This window comes from Oncorhynchus mykiss, chromosome 10 (genome assembly GCF_013265735.2).
Source record: "Oncorhynchus mykiss isolate Arlee chromosome 10, USDA_OmykA_1.1, whole genome shotgun sequence".
Lineage (NCBI taxonomy): Eukaryota > Metazoa > Chordata > Actinopteri > Salmoniformes > Salmonidae > Oncorhynchus > Oncorhynchus mykiss.
The window spans coordinates 16,140,899-16,159,171 of record NC_048574.1 but is presented as its reverse complement, the minus strand read 5'-3'; the positions used below and the strand labels follow the sequence as shown (position 1 = coordinate 16,159,171).

General features: G+C 46.1%; 1 protein-coding gene across 2 annotated transcripts in view; it reads left to right on the top strand.

Moving 5' to 3' along the window:
- The window catches only part of LOC110533421 (dapper 1), a 44,413-nt gene extending 26,559 nt beyond the window's left edge, over positions 1-17,854 (top strand). For both annotated transcript variants that reach the window (XM_021617597.2, XM_021617598.2), the window contains 2 exons: positions 6,929-7,058; positions 15,449-17,854. In XM_021617597.2, the coding sequence (XP_021473272.2) occupies positions 6,929-7,058; positions 15,449-17,076 (1,758 nt within the window). In that variant the 3' untranslated portion in view covers positions 17,077-17,854. The remainder of the gene's footprint in view (positions 1-6,928; positions 7,059-15,448) is intronic.
- The last annotated feature ends 419 nt before the right edge of the window (positions 17,855-18,273 follow it).

Sequence of the window (18,273 nt, the reverse complement as noted above, 5' to 3'; positions counted from 1 at the left end):
TCAGTGCAGCAAACTCTCTCCAGAAGTTCAGTGAGGATCTCTGAATGATCCAATGTTGACCTAAATGACTAATGATGATAAATACAATCCACCTGTGTGTAATCAAGTCTCCGTATAAATGCACCTGCACTGTGATAGTCTCAGAGGTCTGTTAAAAGCGCAGAGAGCATCATGAAGAACAAGGAACACACCAGGCAGGTCCGAGATACTGTTGTGAAGAAGTTTAAAGCCGGATTTGGATACAAAAAGATTTCCCAAGCTTTAAACATCCCAAGGAGCACTGTGCAAGCGATAATATTGAAATGGAAAGAGTATCAGACCACTGCAAATCTACCAAGACCTGGCCGTCCCTCTAAACTTTCAGCTCATACAAGGAGAAGACTGATCAGAGATGCAGCCAAGAGGCCCATGATCACTCTGGATGAACTGCAGAGATCTACAGCTGAGGTGGGAGACTCTGTCCATAGGACAACAATCAGTCGTATATTGCACAAATCTGGCCTTTATGGAAGAGTGGCAAGAAGAAAGCCATTTCTTAAAGATATCCATAAAAAGTGTTGTTTAAAGTTTGCCACAAGCCACCTGGGAGACACACCAAACATGTGGAAGAAGGTGCTCTGGTCAGATGAAACCAAAATTGAACTTTTTGGCAACAATGCAAAACGTTATGTTTGGCGTAAAAGCAAAACAGCTGAACACACCATCCCCACTGTCAAACATGGTGGTGGCAGCATCATGGTTTGGGCCTGCTTTTCTTCAGCAGGGACAGGGAAGATGGTGAAAATTGATGGGAAGATGCATGGAGCCAAATACAGGACCATTCTGGAAGAAAACCTGATGGAGTCTGCAAAAGACCTGAGACTGGGACGGAGATTTGTCTTCCAACAAGACAATGATCCAAAACATAAAGCAAAATCTACAATGGAATGGTTCAAAAATAAACATATCCAGGTGTTAGAATGGCCAAGTCAAAGTCCAGACCTGAATCCAATCGAGAATCTGTGGAAAGAACTGAAAACTGCTGTTCACAAATGCTCTCCATCCAACCTCACTGAGCTCGAGCTGTTTTGCAAGGAGGAATGGGAAAAAATGTCAGTCTCTCGATGTGCAAAACTGATAGAGACATACCCCAAGCGACTTACAGCTGTAATCGCAGCAAAAGGTGGCGCTACAAAGTATTAACTTAAGGGGGCTGAATAATTTTGCACGCCCAATTTTTCAGTTTTTGATTTGTTAAAAAACGTTTGAAATATCCAATAAATGTCGTTCCACTTCATGATTGTGTCCCACTTGTTGTTGATTCTTCACAAAAAAATACAGTTTTATATCTTTATGTTTGAAGCCTGAAATGTGGCAAAAGGTCGCAAAGTTCAAGGGGGCCGAATACTTTCGCAAGGCACTGTGTATATATAGTGGTATGGTATTAGAATAGGGAAGCATATAGCTGTCAAAATCCAATTTTAAAATATATATTGAATAAATCCATATCATATTTGCTATATGCTTACATAATAGAATGTACCTTTATCAACTGAACCACGGTGAGAACATTGTTGGTGTTGGCTTCCAATGACATCGTATCTTATGTCCTTTCACTCAATGTCAGTAATGTATTATGGGGTCAACTAGTTTTCTATTCGTAGTCAGGAAAGTACTCTATGGCAGTGGTCGCCAACCATGGCCCTGAAGAGTGCAGGCTTTTTGTTCTAATCCAGCACTATGATGATACCCTACTAAGCTAATGTACATCTCATCAACACCATGGTTAGCTGAATCAGGTATGGTTGTGCTAGCCTGGGTGACAGTCTGTTTCTGCTCTCTTGCCAACAACCTATGGAATTGTCATGCCCACTTGAAACAGACTGGTAACCAGGCAACAGGTCAGCTCTCATATGACATGTAATGAGCATTTTCACCCTCACTCGTTGGCTCAGCTAGAGCAACCTAGCTGCTTTCTTTGTCTAGCACATTCAATGAGAGAGAGAGATTCCTCTTGTCCAGATGGGATAAGGAAATAGGATGGGAATTGCGTCATCCGTGGATCTGTTGGGGCAGTATGCAAATTGTAGTGGGTCTAGTAAGGTGTAGCTTATATGATCCTTAACTAGCCTCTCAAAGAACTTCATGATGACAGAAGTGAGTGTTACGGGGACATAGTAATTTAGTTGAGTTACGTTCACTTTCTTGGGTACAGGAACAATGGTGGACATCTTGAAGCAAGTGGGGACAGCAGACTGGGATAGGGAGAATATGTTTATGAATATGTTCATAAACTCCAGCCAGTTGGTCTGCACATGCTCTGAGGACCCGGCAAGGGATGCCATCTGTGCCTGCAGCCTTGCGAGGGTTAACACGCCTAAAGGCATAGCTGGACTATTTGTACTCGTCCATGTTCCCAGTCACCTTGCCGTGGTTAAATGCAGTGGTTTTGCGCTTTCAGTTTTGCTCAATGCTGTCATCTATCCACGTTTTTGGTTTGGGTAAGTTCTAATCATCACAGTAGGAACAACATCCTCTAGGCCCTTCCTGATAAACTGAGTCAATGTTATTCTCAGAGGCAACCCGGAACATATCCCAGTCCACGTAATCAAAACTTGAAGCATAGATTCTGATTGGTCAGACCAACATTGAACATTCCTTACCACAGGAACTTCCTGTTTAAGTTTATGCCTATAGGAAGGGAGGAGCAGAATGGGGAAAGGGACAGGGAAAAGGGGATACCTAGTCAGTTGTACAACTGAATGCATTCAACAGAAATGTGTCTTCCACATTTAACCCAACCCCTCTGAATCAGAGAGGTGCGGGGGCTGCCTTCATTGATGTCCACGTCATCGGAGCCCAGGGTACAGGTGTTGTTGGGGGTTAACTTCTTTTCTCAAGAGCAGAATGGCAGATTTCGAACCAACGTTCTTAACCGCTAAGCTACCTGAGCCTTGATCTGATTTGCCGAAGGGAGTGCGTGGGAGGGTTTTGTAGCGGTGCTGGAAGGAGGAATAGCAATGGTCAAGAGTTCTCGATGAGTGAGTAGCGCAGCCGATGTGTTAACTTTGGGACAGTTTTCCTCAGAATTGCTTTATTAAAGTCCTCAGCTACAATAAATGCAGCCTCAGGACATGCGGTTTCCAGTTTGCACAAAGTCCGTTGTAGTTCTTTGAGAGCCGTCGCGGTGTCGGCTTTAGGGCGAATAATCACTGCAGTGTCATGGGAAGTAACTTCAGAGCAGCTCGTAAATGAGTCAAGAGTTTAAGTCATATTTAATTACTTTTTAAAGATGGCTTGAATCATTTAGAGAGAAAATAATCACTTAGGGAGATGAAATGTAGGGGAGGGAGGGACTTGGAGTAATGCTTTACTGCAGTTAAGGGTGTAACTCAAGGCAATTTCTGTTTAAAACGTTTTAGTGGTTCACATGATTTGGAGTTATACTGTGTGCTTATATATCTTGTATGACATACAAAACACATGGATTACACTTAAGATGAACTGAGTTACATCCTAACTTTACTTCAACAACATTGGAAATTAGTAAAGGTTTTGTGCTCTCGGTCGGGCTGCCCTCTTGTATCCGCTTGTTTTCTTTGTAAACTGAACTCTTGTATCATGTCTTTACTAACAGTGATGCCAACATGACACGTGGCCTTGAACCTTACCAGACTAGCATAATCAAATGAATGAAGAAGTCATCCTCTTATTGTGCCATTATGTAACAAGCTTTAGACATGCACAGGGTGAGCATGGCTTGGGCTTATTCTATAGCTTGTGTGTGTCTACGTGTGTGCAAATGAACTGGGCTAATGTGATGCATGCGCTGGATGAAAGGACCTGTGTGTGGGTTTAGGAGTCACTCAAGTGAGACAACACCGGCTCAATGGGCACGTTTCCTCTGCACACACACACAAGCACAAGCACATGCACACACACACACACACACACACCTCACAGCCACTGTGTATATAATCCCTGAGATCAAATCGCTGTTAACCCTATAGAGGTCAAACTATAAAGGCTTTGGCCCTATATCTTCTGTATTATGTGATTACCACTCAAAGTACACCAATCAACTCCACTTCCATTCCAGTCCATTCAAGAGGCATGGAGAAATCACCGTGGGGAAGGGTCACCAAACTTTAGTCCCCCAATCCTGGCAGGCTTTTGTTCCAGACCAGCACTACCTGTCGTACTACTACCCTGATAACCCTCAAATTAGTGAATGTATTCATCCCCCTCTCTAACATCTTTACCCTCCCTCTTCTCTCCCCTCCTCCTCATTCCCCACCTCCTCCCACTCTTCCCTAATTCCCCTCCTCCCCCTCCACCTCAGCAGTTAAAGTTCCTGAGAGCACAAAGACTGACTCAGTCTTACTAGAGAGAGAGAGATGGGGGGGAGGGGGGGGGGGGGGGGGGGGTGAGAGACTGACAGCCCAGGGTGGTATGTTTACAGCCCCTGTCCCCCCCCCCCCCCCCCCCCCCCCCCCCCCCCCTCTTCCCTGAGGGTGTTGGACTGACCCTGCCCCTGGCCTGAGTGGCGGGCCTGCTCCCTGCTCTGACAGGTCGCTCAACTATGGACCCCTGGAAGGGGGAGAGGGAGGGGGAAGGGAGAGGCCACTAGGGCTATAGAAAGAGAGTTTCTGTGTTTTTCGACCTGGCGTTTTGTCAGGGTGATTGACACTCACAGACTGAACGGAAAAAGACTCATTCGTGATGACAAGATGCATTGTGTGCAGGGACTAGTGGTGATTGTGTATGCTGTTCCTCCCTCATTTCCCCCCTCTTTCATGTTGTCTTGATCTCTTTCTCTCCCTCTCTTTCTTTCAATTCAATTTATTTTAAACGTATTGGTATGGAAAGTGAGAGCACTTACATTCAGTGGTGGTAAAAGTACCCAATTTTGATAAAAGTAAAGATACTTTAATAGAAAATGAATCAAGTAAAAGTGAAAGTCACCCAGTAAAATACTACTTGAGTAAAAGTCTAAAAATATTTGATTTTAAATAGACTTAAGTATCAAAAGTATAAGTCATTTCAAATTCCTTATATTAAGCAAACCAGGCAGCACCATTTTCCTGTTTTTGATTTATTTATGGAGAGACAGGGGCTCCAACACTCAGACATCATTTACAAATGAAGCCTGTGTGTTAGGTGACTCCACCAGATCAGAGGCAGTAGGGATGACCAGGGATGTTCTCTTAATAAGTGTGTGAAATGGACCATTTTCCTGTCCTGCTAAGCATTCAAAATGTAACTACTACTTTTGGTTGTCAAGGAAAATGTATGGAGTAAAAAGTACAATGTTTTCTTAAAGAATGTTTATTTATTTAATCTTTATTTAACTAGGCATGTCAGTTAAAAACAAATTCTTATTTACAATGACGGCCTACCCCAGACAAACCCTAAACCAGACGACACTGGGTCAATTGTGCGCCACCCTATGGGACTTCCAATCACGGCCATTTGTGATACAGCCTGGAATTGAACCTCGGTCTGTAGTGATGCCTCTAGCACTGAGATACAGTGCCTTACACCGCTACACCACTCGGGAGCCCACTCGGGAATGTAGGGAAGTAAAAGTAGTCAAAAATATAAATACCCCAAAAAACTACTTAAGTACTACTTAAGTACTACTTAAGTAGTACGTTAAAGTATTTTTACTGAAGTACTTTACATCACAGCTTACATTGTCAAAGCAAACATAAAACATGGATGGCTGAGTAAGACAGAAATCTTATCCTTTTCTCTCCCTGTTATCTATCTCTTTCTCCTCTCTCTCTCTCTCTCTGTCTCTCTCTCTCCACAACTCTTCCCATCTTCCCCCCTTTCTCCTTCCCCCTCTTTCCAGTAAGTTCACCATTATTTCATGGACAGGTCAGCATGTCTGTGTTTTTAACCCACAGCTTCCCTGCCTTTATATGGCATTTTTTACTGGGTGAGAAGCCCTGATTTACACAGGGAAAACCATTGAGTAAGGCTATGGGTTGTTAGGGAGTTAGTTTGTTTTTTAGCTGCACTGTGGACCCCCCCCCCTCCCCCCGTCCCCCTTCCATCAGATGTTTAACTTCAGTTTCACAGCAGGCTCCCCCAGCGAGTCTAGTGTGTGTGTGTGTGTGCGTGCGTGTGTGTGTGTCTGCATTTTTTGGGGTGTTTGAGTTTTTCAATCAGTTTGTGGGTTTTCAGTGTGTGTGAGTTTTCATTCGAAGTGTACAATTTGTGTGTGTGCAGGTGTGCTTTGTCAGTGTCAGCTTGTGTGCCCACACACACAGACGTCTCAGCGTTATTCCCAGAGTCCTCCTCTCTCCTCTGAATTACTGTAAATATAGAACTTTCTCTACCACATGACCAGCAGGCTTTTCTACCTTCTCAGCTAGTCAAACCACGCCCGATGTTATAAGCCAGCAGAGTGTGTGTGTGTGTAACTCTGTACACCTCTATAGCACAGGAGGCTGCTGAGGGGAGAATGTCTCATAATAATGGCTGGAATGGAGTAAATGCAATGGTATCAAATACATGGACACCATATGTATACTTTGTTCGATACCATTCCGTTTATTCCATTCCAGACATTACTATAACCTCGTCCTCCCCAATTACGGTGCCACCGTTGTCTCTTATTTTCCATCTCTCACTCTGTCACCCTTTTATCTCCCCCTTCTCTCTCACTCTTTGTCTCTCTCTCTTTCTTTTCTTTTTTCTTTCTCTCTCTCTCCTCTCTCTCTCTCTCCTTCTGTCTGTAATATATTCGGTTCTTCACGTCCGCTAAGGGCTGTTGTTTTGACAGCTTTAACCTTCTCCAAAGCCGATGCTGTTCCTATCCTTCGCTAGCCATTTGAGATTTGGCTGTGTGTGTGTGTGTGTGTGCGCACGCGTGTGTGTGTGTGTAGAACATCCAAATACAGTCTTTAACCCTGATTCTATGTCTCTCATTGTGTTCCAGAGCAGTCTACAGTGTACTCCATGTGGTCTGATGGCATCTCTGGAGCAGCAGGTTGGGGAGCTGAGGATGGATACAGAGGATAATGCGGTGGAGGCCTCTACTGAGCTGATGGACATTCGGCCCAGCTCAGGTAACACAACACTGCACAAATTGGACCCTTAAGTAGGGAGGGTTGCAAAATTCCCAGGTTTTCCAGATATTCTGGTGGGAAGATTCCTGGAGTCAGCTGGCAATAAGCAGTAAATATGGGAAACATTCCTCTGGGATTTCTGGAGAAAATGTTTTGGGGGAGGGGGAGTTACCAGAATTTTGCAACCTTGCCATTGGTTCAATCTATCATACAGTATTTCTGCTAAACATTGGCTGGCCCTCGCTTCATACTCGTCGCCAAACCCACTGGCTCCATGTCATCTACAAGACCCTGCTAGGTAAAGTCCCCCCTTATCTCAGCTCGCTGGTCACCATAGCATCTCCCACCTGTAGCACACACTCCAGCAGGTATATCTCTCTAGTCACCCCCAAAACCAATTCTTTCTTTGGCCGCCTCTCCTTCCAGTTCTCTGCTGCCAATGACTGGAACGAACTACAAAAATCTCTGAAACTGGAAACACTTATCTCCCTCACTAGCTTTAAGCACCAACTGTCAGAGCAGCTCACAGATTACTGCACCTGTACACATACATTTTTTTGCCTTTACCTCCCTTATCTCACATCATTTGCTCACATCGTATATAGACTTGTTTATACTGTATTATTGACTGTATGTTTGTTTTACTCCATGTGTAACTCTGTGTTGTTGTATGTGTCGAACTGCTTTGCTTTATCTTGGCCAGGTCGCAATTGTAAATGAGAACTTGTTCTCAACTTGCCTACCTGGTTAAATAAAGGTTAAATAAATAAATAAAAGTATGACCGTTTGGTGTTGGAGAGCAGTGTTGTACTACCTGAGTCTCGGGCTCAAGTCACGAATTTCATGACTCGTGACTCGACTCTGACTCAACCAGTTGTGATTTTGCTGTCATAAAGCCTTTCTCCCTTGCATAAGTCAACATGCTAGATAGCCACTGTACTAGCAGCTAGGCCTTATCAGCTAGCATTCTACATGACAAAATATAGTTTAAAATATTTTTAGACCTCATCCTAGGGAACCGTGACTCAACTCTGGACTCAAGTCAAGGGCTTGAGCCTGCTCTAGTTCCAGGCCTTTATGCTGTAGTTCCATCAGAGAGAGTCGTCACCGAGGCCCATTTAGTTTCTCTCCTTGGCTCAGAGGCTGACATCATTATATGAGGTGGTTTGGTAGCCTGGCAGGAACAATTGCAGGCAGACGCGTCGGCGCCATTTTAGAATGGTTAACTTAAATGACCCCACAGTAGGCCCATTACTGCTCTGTACAGATGTAGGATCTTAATTTGATCACTCTTTTGTTGCAGAGAATTTTCCTGGACAGAAGGAAATGCAAACTTGTAGTGTATTTGAGTTTCGAAAAGGGTTCAAAAGTTTGCCATTTCCGACATGAAATTTCAGACTTAATTTTCCCCAATGAAAAATGTATCAACCACTACAAAATGTGTATGAATTATAATCCACATAATTACTACTATTTCCTGTTGCTGCAGTATTATTTTCCTTCTGTAGCAAACTGGCTCAAATAAAGATCCTACATCTGTATAGCTATCTCACCCCTATCTCACCTCAATCTTACTGTATTGTACTGTATATTTCACGCTTGTCTTTTTGGAGAGAGAGCCAAGGTCGTATGTGATATAGCGGGATTTGTCGAGGGCTGCGTAGGTCATGTGCTTTATGAATCAGTGCAGGAAATGTTTCCAAAGCCCACATTAAACTGATAAATGGATTCCATTTTCAGAGAAGCATTTTTGCTAGGAGTTGAAAACTACTTGGCTTGGAGAGTTGTGAGCCATCCAATGAAAATGTACTTTCGGCTCCCAGAGTTTTAAGTCCATGGCTAATGTTGTGCCATTTACCTCAAAATATACACAGACGGCTGGCTATTTGGAGATTGAGGGTGGCACGTTGAAAAAACACTTTGAGAAACCTTCACAGGTTAAGAAAAGGAAACCTTGAGAGGCATCAAATGCCTTCAGGAATGGCTAAATGACTAACGTGCCATTCGCTTTCAATGTGAAAACAACACAGTATATCTCCCTTAGAAAAAGACTAAATGAACTGGAAAAACACTAGACTCTCCTACATTCCAAGCTAGGCTAGTAATGATGTGCTACCAGTCCTCTCTTCATAACTGAATGTTCCTCAGCTACAGTCAAATGAAAGAGATGCTGTGTAAGTCTTTTAAGAGAGGATACTCTTCTGTAGTTATTTTTGGGACCCAATTGTACTTACTTGCTTACTATACTTTTATTATTTCACAGTAACATAACCTTTAAAAAATGGACAGATCTAAAATGACTCTTAGTGGCATGCAGAGAAAGACCATAACAAATTAAAAATAAAAAGCTCAGCTTTTAAAAAGCTACTACACTAAAGAGATTACAATGAAATCTAGAGTGAGAGGCCAATATAATATAAGGGGGACCCACCCGTCTACGGCCGACAAAGTCACACAAGTGAAGGTGGATATAAGTTAACATGGCAGTCTCTTTCTATTCAAACCAATTAGTGTTCCGGTTCATAAGAAAAGTAAGCAAGAGACTGTATGCATACCCAATGACTGTAGAAACAACCATCCACAGGAAACACAGACTGTTGCACTTGCATACCAGTACTCCCAAAGGTCATTTGGCTGAGACTTGAGTGGTATTGGTCCTGTGTGGCTCAGTTGGTAAGAGCATCAAATCAAATCAAATTTTATTTGACAAATGCACAAAAAACAACAGGTAGACCTTACAGTGAAATGCTTACTTACAGGCTCTAATCAACCGTGCAAAAAAGGTATTAGGTGAACAGTAAAAAGACAGTGAAAAATAACAGTAGCGAGGCTATAACAGTAGTGAGGCTACGTACAGACACCGGTTAGTCAGGCTGATTGAGGTAGTATGTACATGTAGATATGGTTAAATTGACTATGCATATATGATGAACAGAGAGTAGCAGTAGCGTACAAGAGGGGTTGGCGGGTGGTGGATGGCGGGACACAATGCAGATAGCCTGGTTAGCCAATGTGTGGCAAAACTGGTTGGTCGGGCCAAATGAGGTAATATGTACATGAATGTATTATTGAAGTGACTATGCATATATGATAAACAGAGAGTAGCCGCAGCGTAAAAGAGGGGTTGGTGGGTGGGGGGGGGGGGGGGGTGGCACAGTATTGTATTGTGCTTTTATTTTCTGGACACTACACTACAAAAAAGTGCTATTTTTTTTAGATAGATCCATGTCCCAGGCCATCTGTTTTGTAGATCCGGCTATGCCACTATCTAAAATGAATTACATTTGCTGATTTGCTGTGCATATTCCATTCATTTGGGGTTGATCCTCGATGTTAGCATCGACCTGCTAACTGTCTGAATCGCCGTGTCCCCAGTCAGCCCAACCACTCACTGGACCCATATGTTCACTTGGCTACGCATTCCTCTCTCTAATATTAATATGCCTCGTCCATTACTGTCCTGGTTAGTGATTACTGTCTTATTTCACTGTAGAGCCTCTAGCCCTGCTCAATATGCCTTAACCAACCATGCTGTTCCACCTCCTGTACATGCGATGACATAAAACATCTCTCATTAAACGTCTCTAGAGACGATATCTCTCATCATTACTCAATGCCTAGGTTTACCTCCAATGTACTCACATCCTACCTTACCTTTGTCTGTACATTATGCCTTGAATCTATGCTATCGTGCCCAGAAACCTGCTCCTTTTACTCTCTGTTCCGAACGTGCTAGACGGCCAGTTCGTATAGCATTTAGCCGTACCCTTATCCTACTTCTTCTCTGTTCCTCTGGTGATGTAGAGGTTAATCCAGGTCCTGCAGTGCCTAGCTCCACTCCCACTCCCCAGGTACTCTCATTTGTTGATTTCTGTAACCGTAAAAGCCTTGGTTTCATGCATGTTAACGTTAGAAGCCTACTCCCTAAGTTTGTTTTACTCACTGCTTTAGCACACTCTGCCAACCCGGATGTCTTAGCCGTGTCTGAATCCTGGCTTAGGAAAACCACAAAACCCTGAAATCTCTATTGCTAACTATAACATTTTCCTCCCAAGATAGAACTACCAATGGGGGCGGTGTTGCAATCCACTGCAAAGATAGCCTGCAGAGTTCTGTATTACTATCCAAGTCTGTAACCAAACAATTCGAGCTTCTACTTTTAAAAATTAACCTTTCCAGAAACAAGTCTCTCACTGTTGCCACTTGCTATAGACCTCCCTCTGCCCCCAGCTGTGCCCTCGATACCATATGTGAATTGATTGCCCCCCATCTATCTTCTGAGCTCGTGCTGCTAGGTGACCTAAACTGGGACATGCTTAACACCCCGGCCATCCTACAATCCAAGCTTGATGCCCTCAATCTCACACAAATTATCAATGAACCTACCAGGTACAACTCCAAATCCATAAACACGGGCATCCTCATAGATGTCATCCGAACTAACTCTCCCTCCAAATACACCTCTGCTGTTTTCAATCAAGATCTCAGCGACCACTGCCTCATTGCCTGCATCCGTAATGGGTCTGCGACCAAACGACCACCTCTCATCACTGTCAAACGCTCCATAAAACACTTCTGCGAGTGGGCCTTTCTAATCGACCTGGCTGGGATATCCTGGAATGACATTGACCTCATCCCATCAGTAGATGATGCCTGGCTATTCTTTAAAAGTGCCTTCCTCGCCATCTTAAATAAGCATGCCCCATTCAATTTTTTTAAAACTAGGAATAGATGTAGTCCTTGGTTCAGCACAAAAACATCCTGTGGCGTTCTGCATTAGCATCGAATATCCCCCGTGATATGCAACTTTTCAGGGAAGTTAGGAACAAATATACACAGGCAGTTAGTAAAGCTAAGGCTAGCTTTTTCAAACAGAAATTTGCATCCTGTAGTACTAACTCAAAAAAGTTCTGGGACACTGTAAAGTCCATGGAGAATAAGAGCACCTCCTCCCAGCTGCCCATTGCTCTGAAGCTAGGAAACACTGTCACCACCAATAAATCCACTATAATTGAGAATTTCAATAAGCATTTCTCTACGGCTGGCCATGCTTTCCACTGGGCTACCCCTACCCCGGTCAACTGCCCGGCACCCTCCACAGCAGTCCACCAAAGCCCCCACCATTTCTCCTTCACCCAAAACCAGATAGCTGATGTTCTGAAAGAGCGGCAAAATCTGGACCCCTACAAATCAGCCGGGCTAGACAATCTGGACCCTCTCTTTCTAAATTGAGCTGCCGAAATTGTTGCAACCCCTATTATTAGCCTGTTCAACCTCTCTTTCGTATTGTCTGAGAATCCCAAAGATTGGAAAGCTGCCACGGTCATCCCCCTCTTTAAAGGGGGTGACACTTTAGACCCAAACTTCTACAGACCTATATCTATCCTACCCTGTCTTTCTAAGGTCCTCGAAAGCCAAGTTAACAAACAGATTACCGACCATTTCGAATCCCACCGTACCTTCTCAGCTATGCAATCTGGTTTCAGAGCTGGTCATGGGTGCACCTCATCCACACTCAAGGTTCTAAACGATATCATAACCGCCATCGATAAGAGACATTACTGTGCAGCCGTATTCATCGACCTGGCCAAGGCTTTCGACTCTGTCAATCACCACATTCTTATTGGCAGACTCGACAGCCTTGGTTTCTCAAATGATTGCCTCGCCTGGTTCACCAACTACTTCTCAGACAGAGTTCGGTGTGCCAAATCGGGGGGGCCTGTTGTCGAGATCTCTGGCAGGCTCTATGGGGGTGCCACAGGGTTCAATCCTCGGGCCGACTCTCTTCTCTGTTTACATCAATGATGTTGCTCTTGCTGCTGGTGATTCTCTGATACACCTCTACGCAGACGACACCATTCTGTATACTTCTGGCCCCTCTTTGGACACTGTGTTAACTAACCTCCAGATGAGCTTCAATGCCATACAACTTTCGTTCCGTGGCCTCCAACTGCTCTTAAATGCAAGTAAAACTAAATGCATGCTATTCAACTGATCACTGCCCGCACCTGCTCGCCTGTCCAGCATCACTACTTTGGACGGCTATCACTTAGAATACGTGGACAACTACAAATACATAGGTGTCTGGTTAGACTGTAAACTCTCCAACCAGACTCACATTAAGCATCTCCAATCCAAAATTAAATCTAGAATCGGCTTCCTATATCACAACAAGGCATCCCTCACTAATGCTGCCAAACATACCCTCGTAAAACTGACCATCCTACCAATCATTGACTTCGGTGATGTCATCTATTAAATTGCCTCCAACACTCTACTCAACAAACTGGATGCAGTCAATCACAGTGCCATCCGTTTTGTCACCAAAGCCCCATATACTACCCACCATTGCGACCTGTACGCTCTCGTTGGTTGGCCTTCGCTTCATACTCATCGCCAAACTCACTGGCTACAGGTTATCTACAAGTCTCTGCTAGGTAAAGCTCCGCCTTATCTCAGCTTACTGGTCACCATAGCAGCACCCACCCGTAGCACGGGCACCAGCAGGTATATCTCACTGGTCACTCCCAAAGCCAATTCCTCTTGGGTAGTACATCATCAGTTTTCCTCTTGTCGTACCAGTAATTGCATACCTTAGAGCAGGGATCATCAACTAGATTCAGCCGAGGGTAAATTTTTTTCTTGAGCAGATGGTGGGGGGGGGCCAGAATATAATTACAAATAATTAGCAAATTGACCGCGAGAGTTGGAAACAGATAATATTTGACTAAAATATAATAATTTCAAACCTTGCTTACATTTGTATATGATCACATCTCTCTATTATGCCTAGGAATACTTGGGAACAGTTCCTCAATGCTGGAAGGGGGGCCAGAGTGAAAAAGTTTGGGAACCCCTGGTAAAAGAGGGGACTGCCTGTGCCCAGTGACATTGATAAATTAGGGTACTGGGTGTGCTGGTGGAGGGGTGAAAGGAGAGACTGGTTGTTCATGTTTTGATGTGTAACGGCATCAGTGGACTGTCTTGTGGTGATTATGCAGGGGCCTAGATTATAGTCATGGGATTAAGACAAGGCTGCTCTGTACAGACTCAGTCGGAGAGAGAAAGAGACCCACTGTAGCATGTTAGAGAGACACACACACACACACACACACACACTTACAGACTCTCTCTCACACACACACACACACACACTTACATACTCTCTCTCTCACACACACACACACACACACACACACACACACACACACACACACACTTGAACAAACACACAGGCAGAGAGACTCTCAAACATTAACACTCACACACCCACACATACATAGACTCTCAAAGACACACACATACTGTGCATAGACACTGTTAGAGTGCATCTTACCCAGTCTGGCCATGGTTGTGCTAAGCTGACGTTCCTAAAAGGAATGCGTCCCTATGGGATGCAGCAGACTAGTTTAGGGAAAACAGAAGGCGTGTCCCAAATCGCACCATATTCCCTTTATAGTGCACTGCTTTTGACCAGAACCCTATGGGCCCTTGTCAAAAGTTGTGCACTCAAAAGGAAATATGGTGCCATTTGGGACACAAGCCAGACTTCAGTTTGATGTACAGTAGAGTAGATCCCTGGTGGTCAACCTCTTGTTACCTCAGCTGCTCATTCTATCTGAAGGATTCAACAGAACACTGTCTACGCCCCAAATGGCACCCTGTTCCTTATATAGTGCAGGACCCTGGTCAAAAGTAGTGCACTATGTAGGTAACAGGGTGCCTTTTGGAACAGAGCCTGTGTTGTATCTGTAACCGCCTGGTCATAATAAACAGCGTCCGCTGTTTTTGCAGCTGTGTATTGTACATACAGCTAGAGCTACGTCCGTAGTGCCTGGTGTATGTTTGCTCATTCACCTGAGTGGGTTTGTATACCTATTTCCCATAACGTGCTCCTTTTCAATGATAGTTTGTCAGCAATGCCTCACAATACTGTAAGTGCTACTGCAGGCTAGTGACTAGAGATGGCATTTCTTCAGAAGCGCCATAGCCCATTTGAGCAAGTCTCCGTTTTGGATAGAAAACCAAATGTAAAAAAATTGGTTTGAGATGAGCGTGGTTCCCCAATTTTGTGTCCTGACACACTCCAACATCATTTAGGCTGTAATAGATAGTGTGTTGGTCCCTCGAGTATACGGCATATTGCACTTTCACTTTAAATGTGTAGCCATAGCACTTTGAATGAATTATTTTGTGTAGTTTGTGTTTTCATGTCGTATGTACGTCTTTTTAAGCACATGACCAAATAAAGTTGATCCGAATGACAAAATCTCACTGTAGATGCATCATTAGCTTATGTCTGTGGGTTCTCAAGTCTGTGGGTTTTCTTGTCTGTGGTGTTGTTCTCTGCTTTGTCTGATTATAACTGTGTTATTGGTTCTGTTTTCCAGGGGAATTCTTCGTGGCCAATCGGGAAGGACAGCCAGAATCCGGGTCCCGCCCCACAGTCCCCCTCTCCTTCTCGGCCCCCTACCCCTCCCTGGAAGGCATCACCGAGGGGGAAGACAAGGCCTGGGCCTGGGACCACAGCTCAGGGCCAGGAGGAGGGCTGGATGTGGAGGGGGAGCCCACGGAGGAGGACTACCGTCAGGCCCAGCGTGTTGAGACATATATCCTGAGCCTGATCCAGCGGCGCGCCCTGTCCCCTCGGCCCTGCAAGCCCCGCACCGCCATCACCGTGGCCCGCCAGAGCAGCCTCTGCCGCAAGGACCCCCTGCCTCCACCACCCGCTGCCTCCATCCCTGAGCACCACCCCCACCACCACCAAGCCGCTGGTCCCCCTCCCTCCGAGGGTCCCCCTGCATCCTGGGCCTGCCACAGCCTGGACCAGGAGCCATACGCATGCATTGCCTTGCTCCCCAATGACTCCCCTCTCCACCATCACCACCCTCACCCTCACTACCCCCAACCAAGGCCCAGACAGCCCTTGGCCAACACCCGCTCTGCCTCCCTGGACTCCCCCTGCAGCATACCTCCATCCCAGGGCCCAAGCAGCCACGAGCCCGACTCACCCCATCCCTTCCACCACAGCTACCCGGCCCCTCCCCCGCCCCGTTCGCCTCCCTTGCCTGACCAGCAGCTGGTCAATGCCCAGTACATCCCTGCCCAACCTCTCCGGGCCCCCACCGCCAGGGCCTCCGCACACTCCCACTCCCACAGGGGGGCCCCTGGGGGACCCAAACCCAGCCGGGGTGCCTATTCTCCAGAGAGGGGTTCTCAACAGCAGCCGGCCCCACAGCAGCTGCAGCAAGCCAAGTCTAAAGCCGCCCCCAAGAAGTGTCGCTTTAGCGAGGAGAGGGAAAGGGAGAGGGACAAGGAGAGGGAGAGAGACAGAGAGAGAGAGCGGGAGCGGCCAGTAGGCTCCAAGAAGCCTGGAAGACGAGCCTGCAGGTCCCAGTCTGAGAACAGCCTCAATGGGCAACGGGGTGTCCCTGAACGCAAGTACAACACGGTGGAGAGAGACGGGGGAGGATCAGGGTCAGGAAGCGGCCGCGGAAGCCAGTCCAAGGGGAAGAGGCCCCAGCCGGGCAGCACAGGCTACCGCCGCTGGCGCTCCACCCTTGAGCTCAGCCAGGATGAAGCTGAGCAGCCTCCACAGCCGCCCCCAGCTGACCAGGGGTCCAGGCGCACCCGCAAACCCCGGCCTCCTCCTCCACCTTATGCCTACATCAACCCACACCCGCATCATCACCCCCATCTGGAGTACCTGGACCGAGAGCTCGCAACCCTGTGTTGGCCCGAGGAGTGCTACCCCCACCCTGGGCAGGGCGAGTCCGAGTCGAGCCTGAGTGAAGACTCGCCGGCCTCCAGCTCGCTGTCAAGTGACTCAGATGAGAGCGGGGGTCTGGTGTGGCCCCAGCAGCTCCCCCCTCAACTCTCCTCCCCCCTGACGGCCACCGCTCCAGCTGGGGCCCCCCTGCAGCCCAAAGCCTTCGTCAAGATCAAGGCCTCCCACGCGCTCAAGAAGAAGATCCTGCGCTTCCGCACGGGCTCCCTCAAAGTCATGACCACCGTTTAGAGTGCCGCACAGGACCCGTGCTTAGTAGTTGGGGGTTAAGACAATTTAGTGTCTCTCTCTATATGCACCTGGTTTCCTTTGAGGAGAAGCACAGTCTGTTTTGAAGAGCCACAAGTACAGAAGACAGCAAATGTAACTCACTGCACTGCCTAACTGTACATGCATATACATAGACTCTTTGGCTTTCAATGCATCCTTCACAGGCCTCAGATCTGCCATAAACCCTCCTGAACAAGCAAACAGAGCTGAGCCTGAGCTCTAAACTATGATCCCAGAGCTGTGAAGCTTTCGGCTATTGCTTGAACCCAACCAGGCGGGGTCTGAGACAAGATAATATGCTATGGGGCTTGAGTTGGCCTTATTCCCCTTTCCCTCCCCCTGACAGAGAGTACTGTGAGCATGATATGTCCCGTCTTGTGACTCAGCATCAACGTGTCTGTAGTCTAGGTTGCGTTCCAGGCCACACTACTTTGCAGACATTGTATCAACCAATGGATACATGCCATGTTATTAACTGCATAACGCAGTTGGGTATCAGACTGCTAAATCATATGTGGTTAGCTGATACGTTAAACACCTATCTAGCTGTGAAATCTGACGTTGTCATATCTGGCAGGTGTATGCAATGTAGCCTGGAACGCTGCCCTCCTCTGCACATGACCACCTGTGTGGTGTGATTTACTCACTCCTGTATTTATGAATGTATTCTGTAAATAAAATGAGCTGGGACCATAGAACCTTAAGGGGACCACAGAGGTCTTGTCTCTCGACCACCGGCTGTCAATGTGTGTTTCATTGGACGGAGAGAGAGTGAAAGTGAGTGACTGTGGGTGTGTTTGCCTCTCTAGCTCTTTAAAGCTCTCAAGCTGTGATGAATTATTAGTGTTGTTAGTGTTCCATCCTGAATCGCACCCAGGTTTACCACGCAAAAGACCATGCATGGGCTGTGTCTGAAAACATTACTGGCTGTCAAATCCTTGCTGTTTCTGTTTACTCAATTCCTCACCTTCCTCTCAAAGCTCTTTGGAGGAGAAGGCCCAAGGGGAGGGATCTTGGGTACTCTGTTCCAATGCACTTTGAGAGGGAGGAGAGGACTGGTGGAAACAAGGACGGAGGATGCAAGGATTTGTCAGCTAGAAATGTTTTCAGACACGTCCATGGATGGGCTCTTTCTAAAATATGCTTTCTTCAATTCCT